Source organism: Panthera leo, chromosome B1 (genome assembly GCF_018350215.1).
Source record: "Panthera leo isolate Ple1 chromosome B1, P.leo_Ple1_pat1.1, whole genome shotgun sequence".
Classification (NCBI taxonomy): domain Eukaryota; kingdom Metazoa; phylum Chordata; class Mammalia; order Carnivora; family Felidae; genus Panthera; species Panthera leo.
This window is the reverse complement of record NC_056682.1, coordinates 85358221-85381218: the sequence shown is the minus strand read 5'-3', so window position 1 is coordinate 85381218 and position 22998 is coordinate 85358221. Positions and strand designations below refer to the sequence as shown.

At 43.2% G+C, this 22998-nt stretch overlaps 1 protein-coding gene and 1 non-coding gene across 2 annotated transcripts in view; both read right to left on the bottom strand.

Annotated features, from left to right (window-relative positions):
• Positions 1-22998, bottom strand: part of TBC1D9 (TBC1 domain family member 9) — a 114266-nt gene that overhangs the window by 24354 nt on the left and 66914 nt on the right. Inside the window, exons 4-13 of the mRNA XM_042935431.1 lie at positions 21339-21567; positions 20646-20907; positions 18410-18617; positions 12486-12692; positions 11460-11630; positions 10724-10874; positions 7222-7436; positions 4729-4846; positions 2669-2954; positions 2224-2353 (exon numbers count right to left, since the gene is read on the bottom strand). Of these exons, the coding sequence (XP_042791365.1) occupies positions 2224-2353; positions 2669-2954; positions 4729-4846; positions 7222-7436; positions 10724-10874; positions 11460-11630; positions 12486-12692; positions 18410-18617; positions 20646-20907; positions 21339-21567 (1977 nt within the window). The remainder of the gene's footprint in view (positions 1-2223; positions 2354-2668; positions 2955-4728; positions 4847-7221; positions 7437-10723; positions 10875-11459; positions 11631-12485; positions 12693-18409; positions 18618-20645; positions 20908-21338; positions 21568-22998) is intronic.
• On the bottom strand, positions 6361-6462 carry LOC122218787. The gene has a single exon (XR_006202116.1). It is a non-coding gene; the product is annotated as a U6 spliceosomal RNA (small nuclear RNA).

The window sequence follows — 22998 nt, the reverse complement described above, 5'->3', positions numbered from 1 at the left end:
CATAAATAAAAGGGGCTGTCTGTCTAGGCAGAGGAAGGAAACTGCTGCTGTCTCCTGCGACAGGATGTTTGGCAGCCAAAGGGCCACCATTAGCGATCAGCCAGACAGGATGTAAATGGAAACCAGCCCTTGGCCTTGTCTCCATTCTCTTTTCTTTCCCATTAAAAATGGGTCAAGTGCTGACCTCAGCATGATGTTAGCTTATCTGCTGTGAAGAATAAAGCTAAGTTTCCACATACTAAGCTTTATTACTCTGGTCCAGAATTTTCTTAACAATAAAGGTTTCAGGGGATGCCTTTTAGAAAAACAACTCACAGCTATAATAATAGCTATTGCCTTTAATTACATGGGCTCTTTTTCTAGAAAAATAATCATCCAAAATTTCCAACAGAGTATTATCCCAAAGTCCTGAGGCAGTGATGTTTTTTTATTTCGTTACGATAATAACCAGTTTTGGAGAGACTGAGGTGAAATACTCATCCTTAATCTCTACTAGCAGAAATATAAATCAGGTCAATCTTCATGGAAATTGGACAGTGTATGCTATGAGCTTGGAAATAATTCATACTTTTTGATCTATTGCTATAGATCTATTCCTCAGAAAGGACTCTAAGAAAATAATCAGAGATGTGATATTTGCATACAAGTTTACCACACAATATAGGATATATCGTATGTGTGAATATATATAAATAAAGAGTGCTGTCTTTATTGGTCACACTGTCTAAATACCTGGACAAAGAAAGGAATCAGAAGTCACCGGAGGCTAATTTGGAGTTCTCCTGTTACAGTTCTCTGTTTTCTGCAAACTCTTCATATATGTATGTAATAGCACAGAAGTTTGCCATAAAATATTGAAAATTTGGAAGCAACCAAAGTAAATGTACAATGAAAGTGACCAGTTAAATAAATTTTGGTGCCTCATTAAACAAAATATTAAGAATCTATTAAAATTATGACTTTAAATAATAATATATTAGAGAGTGCTCATGGTATATTTTAAGTGAAAAATGGGATGTTACAAAGCACTTTTTAGTAGAGACTTATTTTTTTAAGTGCATATTACAAATATAAAAATCTACTTGAGGGAAATATAGTAAATATAGCTAATAGGATATAGTTTATTTTTCCATAGTTTCTACATTTTTAAAAATAAACGTGCATTACTTTTATGATTCTAAAAAGACACAAAAAATGTTTTGTTCTCAATACATATTGAGTGTCAATGAAGTTTTTTAAAAATAACAAATTAACAGTCTTGTCCCCTTTATGAGTGAAAGGGCATATGTTTCTGAAAAGGTTTCTGGATCTATACCAATTATGTTTTTAAAGCACCAAATTTCTTATTCTCTTTAAGAGAGGCTTTCTGACCTCAGCTTGTCCCTTGCTATTTGTCCCTTAATCCAGGCTGTTACTAGTTGTAATGCTGAGAATCATAGTCATACATTCCCAAGATATCTGTGAGTACTGTGCTCAGCAGAATATTCATGTTCTTTCTTAATGATCATCTCTATAAAAGTTTGCACAGCCAAGGATCAGGAAATGAAGAAAAGGTATTATGGGCACTGAGTCAATGGGGCTCCACAAACCACCAAACACTACGAAGCACATTAACACTGGTTCCTTCACTCCTAGAAGCTCATTAGTTCTATTCTGAGATTCAGGGCCAGATCCAGGGTCCTCACGAACCAGAAAGCATCCTCCCCAGCCAGGTCAAGCTATTTGAGAGAAATACCAGGACTCTGGTTCATCTCTAGGATGGTACAGGCTATTCCATGTGTCTTGAACTGAAGAGAATTGGCTTGTTCTCATTAGAGAAGACCTGAGAGTCTTGGCATGAGAATAGAGAGTTCATCAATGTGTGCAGGTTGACTTTAGCATGCTTGCTCTCGAAGCCCCTCCTCAATACACCCAGAGCTGAATCTGAGCTGCTACTTTGGTCAGGCTTCAGGGTGGGCATGGCAAAGAACCAGGGGGCAAGAGCTTGTCATGCCATCTGCTCTATGGCATTAGAGCCAGCAGGTGTCATGGCCCCATTCAGTCTCTATCTCTGAAGGTCAAAGCCGTCAGCTGGAAGGCAGCTGCTTGCTTTGGCAATTAGTTCTCAGAAGGTGAAAGGAAGCACGTATATCTGTGGTTAGCAATGGAAGTGGGTGCCACATATCAGTGTCCCCCTCTGCACTCTCAGAGCACTGTACCACTCAGGTAGGGAACGAGACCCACCTCATAGGAAGTTCTGATGAGTCTGAAGATGTCTACTTCAGGGTAGGGTTCCACGTCATCACTGAGCAGGGAGTGGAGGTGAGGGATGGGAGGCAGAGTGCTGTCTTTATTGGTCACACTGTCTAAATACCTGGACAAAGAAAGGAATCAGAAGTCACCGGAGGCTAATTTGGAGTTCTCCTAATACAGTTCTGTTTTCTGCAAACACTTCATTTTAAAGCATACTTTAGAATTTATACTTCATCTTAAGTATTTCCTTAAGAACAGAATAAAATCTTCCTAACTTCTAAAGATGCAGCCTATGAAAATGAATCCTCAGCCACAGACAGAAGTGGGCATTATGCTGCACTGAGCCAAGTAAGATTCACGAAACCAAGGGGAAAGAGAGAAGGCAAGTTCAGAGAAGGAACCGGAGGGGTTTTCAAAGTGAGGCTTGGTCTGTTACCTTCCCAAAACGGTCATGGCCTCCCCGTCGTCCTTGCAGCTCAACAGTTTGTCCACATTTGCATCCAGCACAGCCAGGGCCAACTGGAATATCACCTTGATTCCTTCATAGAAGAAACAGTCCACAACCACAACCGCACTCTCAAAGGGCATCACGCTGAGAAAGAGCGTGAGGAACCAAGACAGGGAGATGGTAGAAATCACGCCCAGGTCCTGCATGCAGTCGTAGAGCTGCGGGACATAGTCTCGCGCCAGTTCCTCGAAGACACCCTGGTCGACCAGCGCGCCTGCAGCGGAGGTGGGCACAAAGGGTCGCAGGTGAACCCACCGCACCTTCTCACCCAGGAACCCAGGAACCCAATCAAATGACTTGACTACAATAATCCAGCTCACAATTGCTGCGGAGACAGAACTCAGCTCCCTTCTCTAACTATTCTGCTGCTACCATGTTACCAGGTACTAAGTTACTAGACCAAGGTGTCAACATAGCTCAGTCAGCAGATTAGTTCTGGGTGTTTCTTCTCTTTCCAGAGTCTTCCTGTCCTGCTTCCCTACCACAAAAGGGCAGTAACACAACGGTAAGGGTTGTTGGAAAAGTCAGTTTAGAAAGTTTTCATGATATATAATTGTTCGGTTAGGCATGAAATGTATATCTAAGTAGCTCCGTTTCCTGGCAAACTCATTTAAAAAACAAGTTGCTTTGGGGCGCCTGGGTGGCTCAGTCGGTTGAGCGTCCATCCGACTTCGGCTCAGGTCATGATCTTGCCATTCCCGAGTTCGAGCCTCATGTAAGGCTCTGTGCTGACAGCTAGGAGCCTGGAGCCTGTTTCAGATTCTGTGTCTCCCTCTCTCTCTGCCCCTCCCTCACTCACACTCTGTCTCTCTCCGTCTCTGAAAAATGAACAAACCTTAAAAAAAGTTTTTTTAATAAAAAAAATAAAAAACAAATTGCTTTTCTGGATACACAGTCCCCACAAATGAATTGTTGATTTTAGTGAGAGGTTATTTTTTTATTTTTTTAAGTTTATTTGAGAGAGGCGGGGGGGGGGGGGAGGTGGAGCAAAGTGGGGAGGGGCAGAGAGAGAGGAAAACAGAGAATCCCCAGAAGGCTCCTCACTGTCAGCACAGAGCCCAACATAGGGCTCTGTCCCACAAACCATGAGATCATGACCTGGGCCGAAATCCAGACTCAGTAGCTTAACCCACTGAGCCACCCAGGCACCCCTTAAATGAGTGTTTTTTAAGCTCAAAAGCATTCTAGGGGCACCTGGCTGGCTTATTGGTAAAGCATCTGACTGTTGATCTTGGAGCTGTAAGTTCGATCCTAACACTGGGTGTACAGATTACTTAAAAAAAAAAAAAAATCTAAAAAAAAGCATTCCAGTTGTACACACTCATGATCAACTTACTGGCGTTTCTGGAGAATTTTTCCAATGAATCAAAATCAATGAATCAGTGTGAAAAGGTTTAGAAATGAAGAGCACATAAGGCATACAATTTACTACACTAGCTACAAAAAGCTTGTCCTGCTAAAGGGAATGTCTAACACGTGAGAGGATTATAAGGAGTAACAGTAATAATTTGTTTAAATGCTTACAGTCATTGTTTGCTTTGCCATGAAACCAGTTCTGAAAAAAACTGCAGCAACTTAGTTTTGCATACATTTTTATATGATCTTTTTTCTTTTTTTTGCATATTTCTGTTCTCCACAGATTCCATCCTTTTCATGAAAACATTTTTTGCCAAATCTTTTCAGGTTGATTGACAGCTGACATGTTTGGTGCAGTTCACACATGCCACAGAGTGACACCCACATCAAATGTTTTCTAAAATAATTCCTGTAACAGTGATACATGCATATTCTCTTACGCTCCGCGGGGCTCCTTTGTGTACAATCTTATATTAATTCAAGCCCTCTCACTCCCATTTTGGGAAACTGGAGTTGTCTAAAATTCTTTTGGCTAATGGTGACTGGAAATGGTGTTCTAGCCGGTATCTTGGCTCTAGAAACATCTTCGCTATGAGCCGTGGGTCAAAATGTTGACTACATCCCGCACGTACCAACAACTCTGGTGTTGTAGTAATCGGGAAGCATGCGTTCACACAAAGCCACTAGCAGCCAGAAAGCTTCCTCCTCTTTGGCATAAAGCAGCAGCACTGATGTGACAATATTCATGGCCTAAAGGCATGAAAAAGGCTGTTGTCAAATGTATTTTAAATACATCATACACGTTAGCATAAGAAATCTTGTTGACCTAAAGAAAATTACTGAGTTTGTCTCACAGGGCCAGCAAACTTTTTCAGCAAAAGGCTAGATAATAAACATTTAAAGGCTCTGCAAGCTAGACACACATATTATTCCAAAGTTTTGTTTTGCTTATATTATTTAGAACCCTTTAAAAATGTACAAACCTTTAGTCCTTGATCTGGTAACCGTTAAGGGTCTTTATGAACACTAATATTCACCAAGGACTGAGCCCCTGCACAAAGGCAAGCCCTTATGCAAAAACTTTGCCCAAAGGCTGTTTGACAAAGCTTGTTAACCTGTGAAAATCTCAGTGTTTTTAATCCTTAATTCATGAGGTAAATGTTTCCTTTTTAATGTTCCATAATGGTTTCTATAACCAAGTGCACATGGCCTGAGGCTCTCCTCTGAGAACAATAAAACCTTTCAAATTTGGCGTCCTCACCCACTATTTCCATCTGGACAAGGATGGTAGTGATATGTAACAGTGATTTAGACTCCAAAGGAACCTACTTTATTAAAAGATACTATCACATAGCTCATAACCACTCAAGGCTCAACTATTTTAATAGTCCTCTTCATTAAAAAGAGGAAGATCAAAAGATAAATATGAATTCTGTAATTGCAGAAGCCAACTAAGTCTGGTACCTCTTTTGATCTACAAACCAGTAATCGTTCATCAGACTTCTACAACACGCATACCAAAAAAGGAATTTGGGTCTAATAGGCTTGTTCTTGTAAGTCTTAATATTTTCCCAAGTGCGATCATTATTAAAATTTCACTTGAGAATTAACCTGACGATTCTAGTACATCACGGTTGGTTCCTTAGGCATTTATTTAGTCAAGGTAAGTCTGAGGGTCTGCTTTATAACAGGCTCTGGACTAAGTATTGGGGGATGGGTAGGAGGGGAGGACACAGCGGTGACAAGTTTCACAGGGCTTAAATGTTGATGTCAGAGAGACAGAATAAAGATGTAAACATTAATTAACCAATTTGGGAGTATATTTAAATGAAGTGCTATCAAAACGGTAAAGTAATGCGGTACAGGAAGACCTGTAGAGAGTGTGTGTGTGTGTGTGTGTGTGTGTGTGTGTGTATGTGTGTAGAGGAATTAAGCCTACTTTAGCATTTATCTATTTATGTATTTTTGTGTTAAGCAGTCATTTAGTAAAAAATACATTATACCATCTTTCTGGATTTGGGGCAAGTTTGAAGTATTTGTCAACATATTAAACGTTGTATTCGGTTGTGATTTCTTTTCACATCTTTTTGGAGTACCGTTGACACAGGTTTATACATTATGCTATGTTCACAAGTGTAGCTGCCATCTGTCCCTACAGATACATTGATACATTGCTATTACAATATTACTGACTACATTCCTTACGCTGTGTCTTTTATTCCTGTGGCTTATTCATTCCATAACTGGAAGCCTCTATCTCCCACAAAAATACGGAATGCTTCATAAATTTGTGTGTCATCCATGCGATAGGCCATGCAAATCTTCTCTGTATCACTCCAATTTTAGTATATGTGCTGTCAAAGCAAGCCCAGATTTGCTTTAGCTTTTAGCTGGATGGTCAGGGAAGGCCTCTCTGAATATACGGCCTTTAAGTCTAAAGTCGTATAATCTTGGAGCTTTCCAAATTGTGGTATATGTCCTAGTACAAGAGATAATTTTAGTTGGTATGGGGCAACATTTTTTAAATAGAGGATTAGACATTTATTTTAGTGTGTATTAAAATATAATCATAGCATAAAAGAGTTCTATTCTCAAGGACGTTATTACCTAGGATGCAAAGTAGGAGCACCGTGGAACCGAGAATCCAGAATCACAGGCCTGGTGCTCAGACATGCTCTCTTTTACCTCAGGGAGGGATGAGGGGTGGCTCAGAGAGTAATCAGAAGCGACTTTCCAAGGTCACCCAGCTACATGGTGTTGGATCCAGAAAGGGCATCCTTATCTCCTGGCTCCTCTGCTCAGTGGAGTGGCCTCAACTCAGGGAGATTTTGCTCCCCAGGGGGTATTCAGCAATGCCTAAAGACATTTTGGTTGTCCCAACTAGGGGGTTCTACTAGCATTTAGTGGGTGGATGTTATTAAATGTGTTATTAAACGGGAATGTTATTAAACATCCTACAAAGCACAAACGAAGAATTATCCAGTCCACAATGTCTATAGTGCTGAGGCCAAGAAACTTAGGTGCAGGGATGGTTCTAGAAGTTAACCATTCTTCTTTCTTCTTCTCACTTACTTACTGGTTAATAAACAATTAAAAAAAAAAACTAAACCATCTGTGTCCTTTACCTGGCAATATCCTATATTAGGATTTCGAAAAGCGTAAGCTGTTAAGACTCTCCGTAGAGCAGCAATGCCCATCTCATTCTGGAAAGCTGGATGTTCTGGAAGGGAGCGGTGTAAATCCCTCTCGATCTCCTCCGTGGCGAGATTATACTTGCCCATGGACTTCTCCACTAGATCTTCATAGTACCCAGGGTGTGTGGCCTTCTCATTGATTGCACCTAGGAAATACCCAACAGATACAACGTCCAAAAGTGTAAGCCCTGCCCTCGGTCTGCAGACATGGCTTCCCAACTGAACCCCTTCACGTTCCTCACCACTCCAGGGACACTTGCGAAATAACAATGACGTCCCACAGATGTGGGCTCAAAGAGCTCCCGAGGCAGGGGCTTGCAAGCGAAAAATCTGCGTTCCACAGAACTTCCAAGAACAATCCTGGGGGGCCACTTAGGGGAAGAGTAAGCCGAAGCCTCCCCGTCTCAGCCCTCCCTCAACCAGAGCAGCTTTGCTGGTACTTTATTGGGGTTTTCCTTAAGATTTCACTTGAAAAGGGAAGTTTTGTCTCTCAAAACGAGTCCACATGCTGCTTGCTGAAGCATAAGCGTTGAAGAGTCCAAACAGCCATACTGAAGAGTAGGAGGAGGTGCTACAGCACCTGGAGGGGTTTGGAGAAGTGCAGGGGGTGGGTGGGGTGGGCATTCCTAGCAGTGAGCCACCCTCATGGATGGGAGTTTCCCAGGTGGCGGGGATGAGAATGGAGAAATGAGTTGAGGATCACTGGTTTGAGATCCTTGCATTTTAAGATTCTTAAAGACAGAAAGCCCTATATGAGAATATCTAAATCAAAATCTACTTAAATACAACTTAGGTAATTATAAATTCCCCCCCCCCCCCCCCCCACACACACATATATATGCACATGTTAAACATACATACACACACACTACAACACAGGACAGACTGATCTGTATTTCACTGATTAGAAATTAGAGCCCTTAGGATGGCCTGGGCCTTGTCAATGACAGTCACCTGGGGAGACAGCCTTCCCACTCACACTTACCCTGGATAAGGCAGTCTGGTTGACAGCAACTTAACACTGGCTTTTGCTTTGTTCTCAAGGGAGATTTGCAAAGATATCTTACCCTCTGGCCTGCACTTCACTTCACTGGGTACACTGAGCCAGGTCCTGGTATAATGGCCCTGAGAGTCACGAGGAGCAAGGCGGCACCCAGGCAAGGCTCCCCTACCAGAAGCTGGGCTCTCCCCATGGGTGGGCTGGCTTCACATGCACCCCACCTCCAGGGAGCTGGATGGAAACAGAGGCTGCTGTCTACCCAACAGAGGCAGCAGGGAGCCCACTCCACCCTCGGGCCTCCATCACCATTAAAGAAAACACTGGATCTAACTCTAGATGCATCTCTGCACTGTGCTTGTGTACCACTGTGTACTGTTTCTTGGTGCTGACTTTGAGCTTCGTTTTCATCCAAAATGTGGCTGTAAGTAACTTCTGATTTGAACGAGGATGAAAAAGAAATTTTTTATTTACAATGTGAACGATCTGAATCAAGTTGTCGAGGTCACTAGTTCGCCAGACACAAGGAAGACAGAAGACCGGACAGGAAGGCTCTTCTTGGGCTGGATTTGTGTAATCAGAGATCATTTGACTCAAATTTGGATTTCTTTTTTTTTCTTTTAATTAAAAAAATTTTTTTTTTAACCTTTATTGATTTTTGAGAGAGAGAGAGAGAGAGAGCATGAATGGGGGAGGTTCAGAGACAGATGGAGACACAGAATCTGAAACAGGCTCCAGGCTCTGAGCTGTCAGCACAGAGCCCGACGTGGGGCTCGAACTCATGGACTGTGAGATCATGACCTGAGCTGAAGTCGGACGCTCAACCGACTGAGCCACCCAGGTGCCCCCCTTTTAATATTTTTTAACATTTATTTATTATTGAGAGACAGAGAGACACAGAGCATGAGCACGGGAGGGGCCAAGAGACGGAGAGACACAGAATCTGAAGCAGGCTTCAGTCTCCGAGCTGTCAGCACAGAGCCCGACGTGGGGCTCGAACTCATGGACTGTGAGATCATGACCTGAGCTGAAGTCGGACGCTCAACCGACTGAGCCACCCAGGTGCCCCCCTTTTAATATTTTTTAACATTTATTTATTATTGAGAGACAGAGAGACACAGAGCATGAGCACGGGAGGGGCCAAGAGATGGAGAGACACAGAATCTGAAGCAGGCTTCAGTCTCCGAGCTGTCAGCACAGAGCCCGACGTGGGGCTCGAACCCACAAACCGCGAGATCATGACCTGGAGCCAAAGTCGGATGCTTAACCGCTGAGCTACCCAGGCGCCCCTCAAATTTGGATTTCTAAATGAGGAGCTAAGGCTGGTCTACTGAAGGACAACGAAAAAGCCATATGAATGAAGATAGAACAAACTAGTTTTACATGAAACACACAAAGCCAATTATTTTTCAGGATTCTATCCCCCAACTGCTGAGATGTTAATACATCTCATTACGGGCGATTACCATTTGTATTTACTTTTAGAAAGAGCTACAACCTGTTTGTTTGTTTAAGGCTGTCCTGTAAGTCGGGTAACTCTTCTTCTAATTTTAATGTTATTTTTAAAATAAAAAGTTTTGATAATGGCACTTGTGTCAGACCATCTTAGTTTCATATACAAATATTCAAATAAGCTTATTTAAAACAATTACATTTCAGGCCTCTAACCAGGTAAAGCACCTGATTTACAAAGACTGGTGACAACAAAAAAACGCCCTGGATGTTCATGACAGAACAGACCCCCAGATGCTTTCAGCTTGGAGGAAGGTATGACAGGCCTAGCTGAAGAACCTCTGGTCTCCAGCAGGGCTCAAAGGTCTGACCCCACAGGGCTGTGTCTGGGCAGGAGCCTGGAGGGGGACCCAAAGGTCCACGACAACCCCCTTCTGTCCTTCCTGGCATCTCCAGCTTGGAGTGTAAGTGTGATCTGGGTGGGCCTTCAGTTCTAGTGCACGTTCTGGCCTCCCCTTCACATCTCCATGTGATAACCAGCAAATGCAGGAGGTGGCAGAAGCCACGCATGAGGCTTTCTCATTCCTCCCTCTCCCCACCTTAATGAGGGCTCTGAGCGTGTGCCACACTTACCCATTTTCAACAAAGTGGACACAGCTGGGAAAGGAACAAGGACTTCAAAAATCACAAAGAATCGTACTCTTACCCTTCAGGATCTCTCTTCTTCTAAATAGCATTAGTGAAGTGATGGAAGAGGTTATGCGGATTTGGGGGATGGGGGCTTCAATATCTGGACAGGTGTATATGCATCCTGTGTTTTTATCGAGGGACTTCAACACTTTGGGAAGGAAAGGGGATTTAGTGCTGAACTGGAGGACTGCATATTTGAAAAGAGCCCAGGTGCATGAGGGAAGGCAGAAGGGGCGCGCTGAGGTCCTGCACACCCTGGGGCCAGTACGCCCCGCCCCCCACGCCTGTCCATACCTGACAGTAGCAGCCAGAGGTCTCCCCGCATGCTCTCCGGGATGCCCTTCAACACCAGCTCCCGGGTCTTTTCTGTGCGGTACATGCAGATCCCTTGCCCATACTCGGCAAAGTGAATCTTCCAAGCTTGCTCCTTCAAAAACTCTTTGGCCTGAAAGGGATAATGAAACATGACTACATGCCAAAGTATGTCGGGGACAGACAGGAGAAGTTGGATGGAAGGTCAGAACATCTCCCCTGGTGAACGGAGTGGTTCTGTTCTGGACAGAACTCAGGAGAACAAAGAACTCAGATTCTCTGCAGTCCTTCCCTAATTGGACACCTGTACCACAGCCTCTGGTCCTGCCTCGAAGCTTTCTAGACCAGAATCAGAATTCCACTTACGTGAAACAGGTCAGCAGAATGCGAATTGTCTTTATGGCTTTATGTGTACACCTCCGAGTGAAAGTGAGCTGACGTTGTTTAAACATGGGCTGAGAGATTACATACTTATTTGTTGGCTGACTTAAACACTCAAGACGAGATAAAAACAAATGTCACCTGTAACTCTACAACTCATCTCCTTATTTGAAGAAGCTGTTCTACAATCGAATGAGAGATTTAGATAAAAATCTGCTGTGCTTCTAGGAAAATGTTTCTTTACGTAAATATTTATCAGTTTACTTCAATTAGAAATATTTTTAAATGTTATTGCTCTAATATAGAAAAGTTTCAGGCAAGAGCAGGAGGCACCCACCAACTTCGGGTTGAATTCCTCGGGGGACCGCCGCCGATACATGGTCATCAGGGTCTGCGTGGCTGTGGGAACGCTGTTGCCGTTCAGGTTGAACTGGCGCTCTCCATCGGCCTCGGAGCTCGTGCTTCTCTGAGGGCTGGAGGAGACAAGGCTGCTGGGCCGAGAATACACCTGCCGATGCAGAGAGGGACAGACAATGAAAGGGACAGACGTAGAAGCTACTTCTTCAGTGTCCTCTGTACAGACACCAACAGCTACATCATGGTTCCCAAAATGGTTCTTGCTGTGTGAAGACGCAGGAGGAAGGCAGCAAGCCAGCATTTTGGCGGGGATTAGCAGGTTTGTGGGTCACAGAACACAGAGCTTCAGTGCTGAAAACACGTTTCATCTAATTTCCGATGCATTTTTGCAACAAACTGGTTGACCGTTAGCCTCCGATTAGCATGCAGGCAAAGCATGACGGGGCTGAATCAACTGCTTATTGACAGAGGGACCGCCTCCTCGTGCCCACATGAGCTCAGACCGGGTAGACAGGGGCAGGGATGTTCCTTGTGAGGTCACCATCTTTACAATTATGTTTTAGCTGCCAATTTCCCTGGATGTTGGTCCAGGGCCTAATTCAAAAGGGACACAATAGATATTTTTTATCATAATAAAAACATCATCATGATGTTGCATTTCAGATTTGAGACTTTACTTAGTGACCTCTGTGCATTCCCGACAATGTCACTATATGGACCAGAGCCACTTGCTGTGTAAACAAGACACATCACTCAATGCTTTCTTCAACTATAAAATAGGCAGGTTAGACCAGATGATCTACAAGGCTGTCCAGCTCTGGGATCCCAAATACAAACTCCATGGGATTCAAATGAGTTATTGCTCAGATACTGCCCTGGGCATCAGGGGAGGAGCCTTATCTTAGCACAGCTGCAGAGCTTGCAGATCAAACAGAACAGATGAGGAAGGGAACATTCTGGGGCAGAGTAGGACGAAGGCAAATACCCTCAGGCGTCTCCCACAGACCTCATCATCTGAACTGTTGTAGCTGCCTGCAAACTCTTTGTCCGAGTAGATTTTGGAGGTCGTCTGTTGCAGGAAATCAGAGATCCTCTGCACTAGAAAGTCTCTATCTTTCAAATTGGCAAATAGGAAGGTCATCCTGTTCCTGGTGCTGATGGATAAAGGGCTGGGGAGTACGCTGGAGCTGTCTGCCTTTTCCACAATTGTCACCTGAAAAGAAACATGAAACACGAAACAAAGCATTACTTTCCAGGGATCACCCAGCAGTAGCCTCCGAGCAGCACGAAACAAGGAACACAACACTTCATATTCTGGAGGAACCACCTGTATTTTACTGAGGCAGAATGAGAGTCTTTGACTCTGTTCCAGTAAAATAAAATAGCTCATAACAAATCAAACTGGAGCTCTTATCAGAAGCTGGAATTGTCTTGCTGGTCTTTCCAAATCAGCAGTTCTACACTGGGAGTGATTTTGTTATCTGGGAGACATTTGGCAACATCTAGAGGCATTTCCGGTTGCCACAGTGGAGGGTACCAGTGGCATCTAACAGGTAGAAGTCAGGGATGCCGCTAAACACCCTGCAGTGCACAGGGCAGCTGGCCCCCAACAGAGCTTGGCCCTTTCAACGCCGTGGGCCAGGCGTAGATAGGGCCAAGCTTTAGAAGACGTGTTGCAAAGAAACTCCTTGATTTTCATTAAAATTTCACAAAGCCATAAAGGAGCCGACTTCTAGCTGCTGCATCATCCATAAGAGACAGAAACAACCCGTGATACTTGTGCTTTTTTGCCAAGATTAATGTTGGGATGGCTTTCAAAATGCTGCCAACCTTTCAAACATCTCATTGGAATTCCAGAGCTTTGCATCCCTCCCCTCTTTCCACTTGAAAGTTTTAAAGGCTCCATTCTGAACAGACACGATATAAACAGCTTAACTGCAACCCTATCTGCCTGCACTGGCTGACTCTGTGTGTGTGCGCGCCATGTGTGTGGTGAAATGAATCTACCAAATCAGGAGACAAGTAGGAAAGAAGGACATCTGTTTTAGCTCTGAACTGAAGACACGCATTTGGTGCTTTATAATAGGATTTCCCTCACCTGGAAAGTAAGATAAATGCATTAAAATATTTTTCTTTAGGGGCACCTGGGCGGCTCAGTCAGTTAAGTGTCCGACTTTGGCTCAGGTCACGATCTCACAGTTCGTGAGTTTTGAGTCCTGCGTCAGGCTCTCTGCTGTCAGCACAGAGACTGCTTCGGATCCTTTGTCCTCCTCCACTCTGCCCCTTCCTTGCTCACATGCAGCATGCTCTCTCTCCCTCAAAAGTAAACATTAAAAATTTTTTTCTGGGGCACCTGGGTGGCTCAGTCAGTTAAGTATCCGACTTCGGCTCACGTCATGATCTCATGGCTCGAGGGTTTGAGCCCTGCATCAGGCTCTGTGCAGACAGCTCAGAGACTGGAGCCTGCTTCGGATTCTGTGTCTCCCCCTCTCTCTCTGTCCCACCCCCACTCGGGCTCTCTCTCTCAAAAATAAACATTAATTTTTTTAAAAAACTATTTTTCTTTAGCACATTAGGGAAAAAGATCTCAAAGCGAGCCCTAGATAAATGGTTTATTTACAGCAGCTCTGACTATAATGCTTAAAGTTCAATTTTGCTTCCCCTCTTCACTTCCACCTGTGAGCAGTCTAGACAGGTTCAACTGTAACTTCTTTATTAACATTTTCATGTTAAATACATTCTCCCCAAAGCAGAACTTTAAAATCTTTTCCCCCGTCAAGGCTAAGAAACCTGCTGCAGTTGCCTGAAAAGCTGCACCACCCCAAGTGCAAAATGGGTACAACTCCAGGGAGGGAAGACTGCAGAACTTGACTTCTGCTCTCAGATTTCATAAATACATATAGTTGGATATATACTTATATATTTTAAAGGAATCCCAAGATACATGGAGTTGCACATAAAAGTGTTTTTTTTTCCTAATGCAAAAAAGCTGCAGAAATGGGAAAAACAATTTCTTTACCATGAGAAGGATTTTCCCATGGCACTTAAAACATGTTAAATAATACCTATTTTTAAAAGACCTATAAAAACTCCTTTTCTCATAAATTTTTTTCTGATTCTTTGGGTCACCAGATGTCTCAGACTAAATGACACATGCCAAGGGAAATAAAGGTTCAAGTTCCATACCTAAAACCTAGATAGCCATGTGAATCTTGATGAGGTCAAAGTGGAAAGACCTTTAGCTAGATGAACACAGAAACAACCAGGAAGCTCCCACATAAAACATATGAATACTCACATGCACTACAAAATATTTTTTGCTGACAAATGATTTCTGGTAGAATCCTATCCCATAAGCTTTGTGACAAAGGAAAGGGTAACAGCTACATTTTAGTATTCTAGTTTAATGAGACATGTTTGTCTTACCAATTGGGTTATAAAATAGACTGGAATTAAAGGGAGACTTCATCTGGAATCTCCATCTAATGAGGAACCTAATTGGTTCACTCTACCTTCCTGCTTTGCTGCCTCAGTAATTGCTTCAAAATCTGTAGTAACATGATTCCATGATTCTGTGTCAATTTGGTCTACCTTAAGTCTATATGTGAAATATACATTAACAATATTCAGTCAATATTTTGGCTTATTTTTAAAAAATCAAATGGAACAATAATTCCTAGTTTATACAATCCTAAAAGTTTCCATTTCAAGCAGGATGTAATGTTCCCATGGAGACTGCTGCTCATAGATCAGCTTAACTCAGTTCTGTCTGCTCAGACAGACCCCATGTATGGGGTAGAGGGTGGAGGGTAGGGGGCCCACGCCATCATTTTTCTGTCATTAAGGTTACCTAAAGGTAGTAAAAATTACATTAAGTCCTTTGCTTCTCCCACTAGTCGGGATTGGGGTCTATCATTATTCTATCTTGGAGATTCATCAGGTTAAGGGGAAGGTCACTGCTGTTTCATTGAGCTAGTTCTTTAAAGTTGCATCCACCAACCACAACGTGCTTTATTCCTCAATGCTACGCCCACTGTCGCTCCTCCTCCGATTTACCCTGAAATATAACTGAAGTATCTCTGCTCCACCCTCTGTTAGGGAAAACAAGCAAGCAGAAGATGGGCTGAGAATATCAATCCCCATTCTCTCAGGTGCCCTGAACTCTCACTATTGTGTTGTACGTTGCACTGAAGGGTAAACAGAGCCAGCTGGAGGTGGTGAACAGGAGAGCGGACATATCGACAGCAGCTTATGACCTCCTCCACTGCATCCTCCTCTGGATAAACAGAGCGATGACTCCCTCAGATTCACAACTACACATCCTTAATCCTGGAATGGGTTTCTTTCTTGAAGAAAGAACCTGCTGGTGCAGGTAACTTGCTTGTAGGTAGTACTTGAGGAAGAAAATTAAGTTTAATGACAGTCTATGGCAAAGAAGGTACATTTACTGGGAAATGTTATGAAATCCATTCCAGAGTCAGCACTTGTTGAATTATCTGTCTCAGAATTGCCCCCACAACATATCCTGGCCTCAAAAAGTGTTATAATACCAGTTAGCTCATATTATGAGAAGGAGAACTAGATTTGACAACTGCCTAACATTTTGCATTCTTTTTGATCCACCAATTCAGCTTTTAGGAATTTATAATTCATACTTTAAGGAAAATTATACACATGATTGGGAGACAATGAAAACAATACAAGGGTCCAACCACAGGGAACTGAGCAAATAAGCTTTATATATACATTTAATGGAATAATATGCAGTTGTTAAAAATTACACTGTAAAAGAATATTTAATAATATGGGGAAAAGTTTAATATATACTCAGTATTAAGGGAAATAGGTAAAAAATAAAAATTCCCTATGTTTTATGTCTTAATAATATAAATGACATATACACAGCAAAGTACAGAAAAAGCCTGGGAAGCCGTACAGCAGATTAACAGTGGCTATCTTTGACGTATGGAACTAAGGGTGAATTTTGTTTTCTTTTTGTATATACTTTCACAAATTTTCTGTGACAATAGTGAATTATTCTTTTTTAAAATGTTTTTTGGTTGTTTTTTTGTTACTGTTTTTATTTGTTTGTTTTTGAGAGAGAGAGAGAGAGAGAGAGAGAGAGAGAGCAAGCACGGGAGGGGCAGAGAGAGAGGGAGACACAGAATCCGAAGCAGGCTCCAGGTTCTGAGCTGTCAGCACAGAGCCCGATGTGGGGCTCGAACTCACAGACCAGGAGATCATGACTTGAGCCGAAGTCAAACACTTAACTGACTGAGCCACCCAGGCATCCCGTGAATTATTCTTAAAACAAGAAGAAAAAAAAAAACCCAGAAAATAAATCTGCTTACATAATTTTTTTTTTTTTTTTTTTTTAAGAAAAGAAGGCAGAGGGAAACTTGAATTCTTTACTCTAGGGAATCTCAACAAAGGGTGAATCTTAATTATATAATCAAAACTTCTAACCACCTTAACTTCTAGAAAAGCAACAGGGCGTGTTGAAGTTGTTACCAGGACAACTTTAAGACTGTAAGACTTCCAGCCTCCAACAGCCTAACATGGAGTTCCTTCTTAACTCCAAACCTCCTGGCAAGATTTCCATACAAGTACCAGAACAATCTACCTCCGTGAAGACATGACAGGACCCACCTCCTCCCCAGATACAGTAAGAATGTGTAGAGAGTAAGAATGCACAATGCCTTCATTGTGCATGAGGACCAGCCTGGGACTTTATTAAAATACAGATTCCTAAACCTGCAGAGATTCAGATGTAGGGCGGGTTCAGGAATCTGCCTCTGTGGCCAGCAACTGCGGAGATTCTACTGCGGGCAATTGACAGATCAGAAGTGAACACTTGGCTTTCCGATTCACAATCTAGACAATCTAGACTGTTTCCTTGTGACCAAGCTGCTCTCAGGCTGTGAGCAGGTTGTAGTAACTACATTTCGTTCCTGTATCTGATGCTTTGACATTCTGGGCCTTGCTAGCCCTGGGAGGACCATCTTCCCAGAGTTAGCAAGCTCCAAGGGATAATAAAAGACTCACCTGTAAGCAGGTCATTCCTGTGCAAACCAACCATCCAGAGCCCACACTTCCCACCCACCTCCTTTATTTAATTCAGCTCTCACACTCAAGGTCACTATCCCTGTCCTAATCACTGGGGGGGCCAGACACCAGATAACTAGGGACAACCCCTATGCCCCACAGCCTGCTGAGATTATTCCAACTAGACTAGTAAACCTGTTTACTCTGCCTTGCCTGTCTCTTCCCACGAAAATAACAGTAAAGGCTTTTTTTTTTTTTTTTTAAGTTTATTTATTTTGACAGAGAGAGAGAGAAAGAGAGAGAGAAACAGTGAGAGCAGGGGAGGGGCAGAGAGAAAGTGAGAGTGGAGGCAAGGCAGAGAGAGAGAGGGAAAGAGAGAATCCCAAGCAGGCTCCACACTGTCAGTGCAGACCCCAATGCAGGGCTCTAATTCATGAATCTTGAGATCATGACCTGAAGCCAAAGTTGGACACTTAACCAATAGAGCCACCCAGGCACCCTACAGGAAAGGCTCTTGCCCACATTTTCACGGCTCCCTCTGCCTGCGGACCAAGTGTGTGCTTCCCAATGTGCCCCCATGGCCTCTCCTAGAGGGACTGTGAGTCCAACAAGCCATCTGATGGGTCTGGCCTCGTCACACCTGAATAATAATAGTACAGTCTCCATCTTAAAACTCTAGGCTGCCTTTTCTAGGAAGAAAAGCTCTTACAGGTCACTGAGAGCAATGACAACACACAAAAGGGTGTGGCAGGTGCCAGCAAAGACTTATGAGCATTCACCTATGGTTAAAGCCAATGAAATGCTGGTAAAAACAACATTCCTCGTTCACACAGAAGAGTATTACAAATGCAGCTCCTAAGAGCTCCATTTCCCGCTGACACCTACCTCACGGAGTGGGATGATGAGGCTACACAGGTTCTCCTCCTTGCTGGTAAAGCAGATGTAATTTGTGGACACAAACATCTGCCCCAAAATGTGCATTTTGTTGAATGGAGTCCAGAGGGTGCAGTCTGTGTGGCCGTCTAGTTTTTCATCTTTCGGCAGTCGGAAAAGTGCACGGTATCTCTCACTCTTTGCCCTGGCATCAAGATCGCTGGAAGGCAGGAACAGTGTCACCTCACGCAAGAGCAAGGTTTCTGTTCCTTCTCAAGGACGTGTCAGTGGACGTTCCCCAGCCCATCTCTCCGCCCCTCGATCTCACCAGATGTATCCCTACCTACTTGGCTTTCTACTGGAGCTAACTCCAACCTATGACTCAAAAGTGTAATATAATTACTTTGATATATTTAGGTCCCTTGTGTAGTCGTTTTACAATCAATATCTATAAATGTTCAAGAATCTTAGGAAAACTAGGCCTGGATAGGAAATCCATTCTTTTTCTAAAGGAATACAATAATTTCTAACAAGATTATTCCATTTATATTTATCCAGAGCCACTTTCTGGGCTTTACCTTTTTTTTTTTTTTTAATTTTTTTTTTTTTTAACGTTTATTTATTTTTGAGACAGAGAGAGACAGAGCATGAACGGGGGAGGGGCAGAGAGAGAGGGAGACACAGAATCGGAAGCAGGCTCCAGGCTCTGAGCCATCAGCCCAGAGCCCGACGCGGGGCTCGAACTCACGGACCGTGAGATCGTGACCTGAGCTGAAGTCGGACGCTTAACCGACTGAGCCACCCAGGCGCCCTGGGCTTTACCTTTTAAGAAAGACCTAATGAGAATGCAAACCAGCCTCATGAATCTGCTGGCTATCACTGTCTGCCCTAAAAAGACAACAAAATTGCCTGAGACACAGGAACAACCCATCTCTCCGACAACCAGAGTTTCCAACCTCAGCTCGGTCCTCTATGACTACAATCTTTTTTCCTTTTTCCTGCTCATCATGTCGGTTGGTGGTTCAAACCTCTCCCGTCAAACTTCTATGTCGCCTCAACCTCTGGGTGGTGGAGTTTCTGGCTTCACACAGCAAAGAGGAGCTCCCCTCCTCCCATACCCTCCTCCCTTCTACTTGCAAATTACCTCCATCCTCACCTATTCTTACTTCCTTTCCATTTCAGAGGGAGAGGCATCTGCACACACAAGCATCTTTTTCCAGGCCCTTTCAGATGTCACTATTGAAATAACTGGTTTTCTTACAGTTTTAGCTCTGTGCTCCCTCCTTCCCTGCAGCTACCCTCACCACAAACTCATCCCAGGCTATCCTATATTCAAATCTTTTACGTTCTATCAGAGCAACCCCCTCCTTTCCCATTGCATTTCTTGAAAAAGCAAGTCTATACTTGCCTAATTCCCGCTCCTTGCCTTCCATCTGCTATTCAATCCACCACAGTAACACCATTCACCCACAACCACTCCACTGAAACACGTTTCAAATCACCAGGCATCTTAATTGCAGTGATCTCTTGTCAGGTCCCAATTGCCAGCTATATGCCAGCGATTTCCAATTCCATATGCGCTACTGGACCAATCTCCAATGTGATGGATGCTCTGCAGGCAACTCAACATGATCAAAACTGAGCTCTCCCATCCCTTAGACATGCTCTCCCTCTCTCATTCCCCATCTCGGTCCAGGACAATTCCATGCATACACTCACACTTGAGAGCACCGACTTTTTCCTTGCCTTCTCTCTAGCCCCACTCCCCCATCCAGACTTCCAGGCTTCTCTGCGGCCTCTCCTCATCCCATGACCTGCCACTTTCCAGATATTAATGGACTCACTTCCCTCTATACTCTTCCCTTGTGATTCCTGCATCAGGTTATTCCCTCTGCCTGAAATATCCATCCTACGAAATCTACATAGGCAACTTCTACTACCTCCTGAGAGTCCACTCCAAGCAGCCTCCATTGAGAGCCTTTTCCACCACCCTGCCCCATCTCCCGGTGCGTGTGCCCATGGCGCACCACCCACAGGACCGGAAGAGTTCCCGTCACTTTGTGCCAAAGCTGGCTGTCTGCCTCACTCACTGAACTGTGACTGCTTCAGACAGTCTCTTTCAGTTCTGTATCAATACCCAGAAAAGTCTTGAGAACCCTTGAAGTGGTTAAGAAAAGGTTAAATTTCATAAAAGAACATAAGGGTTTCTTTTTTCTAAAGCGTGTAAGACCCTGTCTCTGTCACCTACCGTTTTAGAGCCGACACTTTTTTAGGAGACTTCTTTTTCAGTTTGGGCAGGGATCTATCTTGTTCAAATCCCTCGTTGTCTAAAAGTTGCCTCATGGCTATGTTGGCAAGCTGCTCCATTAACTTGAAAGTCTCATTGATGTTGAGAAATACAGAGAAGAAATGTTCGCTGGACCTCGTGCTCACTTTGATCACATCAGGGAGAAGCAGCGTGGCATTCTTCTCAAGCTGTGTGATGTCCACCCACCGGATTACCAGCTTGGCTGAGCACAGGGAACAAGGCTGGTCAACACCTGGCTCCTTCAAAGCCCCTGAGGATCCTTCAGCCTCACAAACCAACCCCCAATCTCGGTGCACTCCTTTCCTTTGAGCTTGCATGCCCGTATTTATTACTATTTTGTTTGCTTAAGAGACAAACTCAAACCACATAAATTCTGAGTTCATAATCATTATGGATTTAAGTTCACGTCAACTGCATTAACTATAACTTTGGTGAATCTTTATTACTTAACAACCATTTTTGTTTACAAATATTAGACAAAAATAATTGACTTCACTTGTTAAATAGTTAAAACACAGTGTTGACCCAGTCATAACTACAGACCTATTTTTGGCACTTTGATGTGGTTTATGAGTTCAGGGTGAATCTCAGCAGACTCTCCCAAGCTTCCCCCTGAAATTCTAGACAACTCACCTTCCCTTCCCATAAGGAAAGAGTAAAAGCAAAGGTGGTTAATACTGAGGTACATCCAACCCTGACGGGGGACCTTCCCCTTCCAGTAGCTACAAGAATAATAGTTGACGAGCTTCTCTTCCTCGGGCATCCCAAACAGCCTGTGGAATTTCACGATGGCTTCTTTAAACTTCTCCGTGTCATCATCTTCCTTCACATCGTTGATCTTGTTATACTCTGCAATGATGCCCTAAGCGAGGATAAAACAAGGCATGCGGCCAGTATTAACATGACTGGGGCTGCTTTTTTCTGTATGCTATAGATATTGGAGAGGAAAGAAGAGAACAATTTCTAATGCTAGAATTTTCTTTAAAATTGATCAATTATTTTCGAAGGCAACCCCCAAATTCTAAGCCAGTTACCAAGGAGCATCTGCGTACTAAAATATTTTGAAATGACAATATAGATCTGTGTATCTGTTTGTTGGTGCTAATCATGTTATTAAGTTCACTTAGGATGAAGCCCATAGTTTTATTTTCCAAATGTGAAGATGTAAAGATTTTGCAAGTTCTACTGCTTCTCCTAGCTCACCATGGTAGAGCCATCCCAAAGGTCAAGCTCTACTTTTCTCAAAGCTACTTCTACATAGAAAGAATAGAGATGGTTGGCTTTGATGGAGACCAGGGAAGATCCATTTTGAACTAAAGCTATTTTGGGGGTGAGCGTGCTTTGGTAGCGTGCTCTATTAGGAAACTTTAGACAACCGTGAGGTGGCATGAGGGCACTGAACCTCTGGGTGGGAAGAAGTAGCCAGTTCAGAAGAAGGATGGAAAAACCTTTCCCAGTTGGCAAATCCACCTACAGCTTGTGTGACATTTCAAGTTATCAGTGCCTTTAGAGGGGGATCGAAAATTTTTATATAAGAAGAAATAAACAAATAAATAAAAGTGACTGAATGGGAACCCACTAATAACTAGTAGCAGTCAGGTTCCTAGGGAATCCTGATGGCCAATAGACTGAGAGAAAGCTTGGAGACCCTCAAGTGGGCTAATACTTGCTCTTTCCTGGACCACTTAGCAGGGCTTGGACCTAAAGTCAGAATAAGGAGACTATTAGAAGGAAGTGATGTATAACAAACCAAATGATACTCTTTTTTTGAGTGGAAAAATATTCAAACGACATTATCCAAGATCTACTAAATACCACACTTTTAGAATGCTCATCTAAATTTATGAGAGAATTTATGAGGCTACTGAATTGAGAAACAATACTCTGGAACACTCCAGGGCCTAATACACTACTGTCAACAGACCAGGCCTTGCCAAGTAATTTCAAGAGTAAAGGTAATAGTCCCTATTAAGGTTCAACTCCCAACTTCCCCACCTTTAAGAAAAGAGAGGATCCAGAATGAAGAACCTCTCCTTAGTTTGCTATAATTTTTTAGCCAGGTGGACTGGATGATGGAACAAAGGGATGGAATATCTCCTTCCTTTATTTTTTTAATTTATTAAAAAAAATTTTTTAACGTTTATTTATTTTTGAGAAAGACAGAGACAGAATGCGAGTGGGTTAGGGGCAGAGAGAGAGGGAGATACAGAATCCGAAGCAGGCTCCAGGCTCTGAGCTGTCAGCAAAAAGCCTGACGCGGGGCTTGAACTCACGAGCTGTGAGATCATGACCT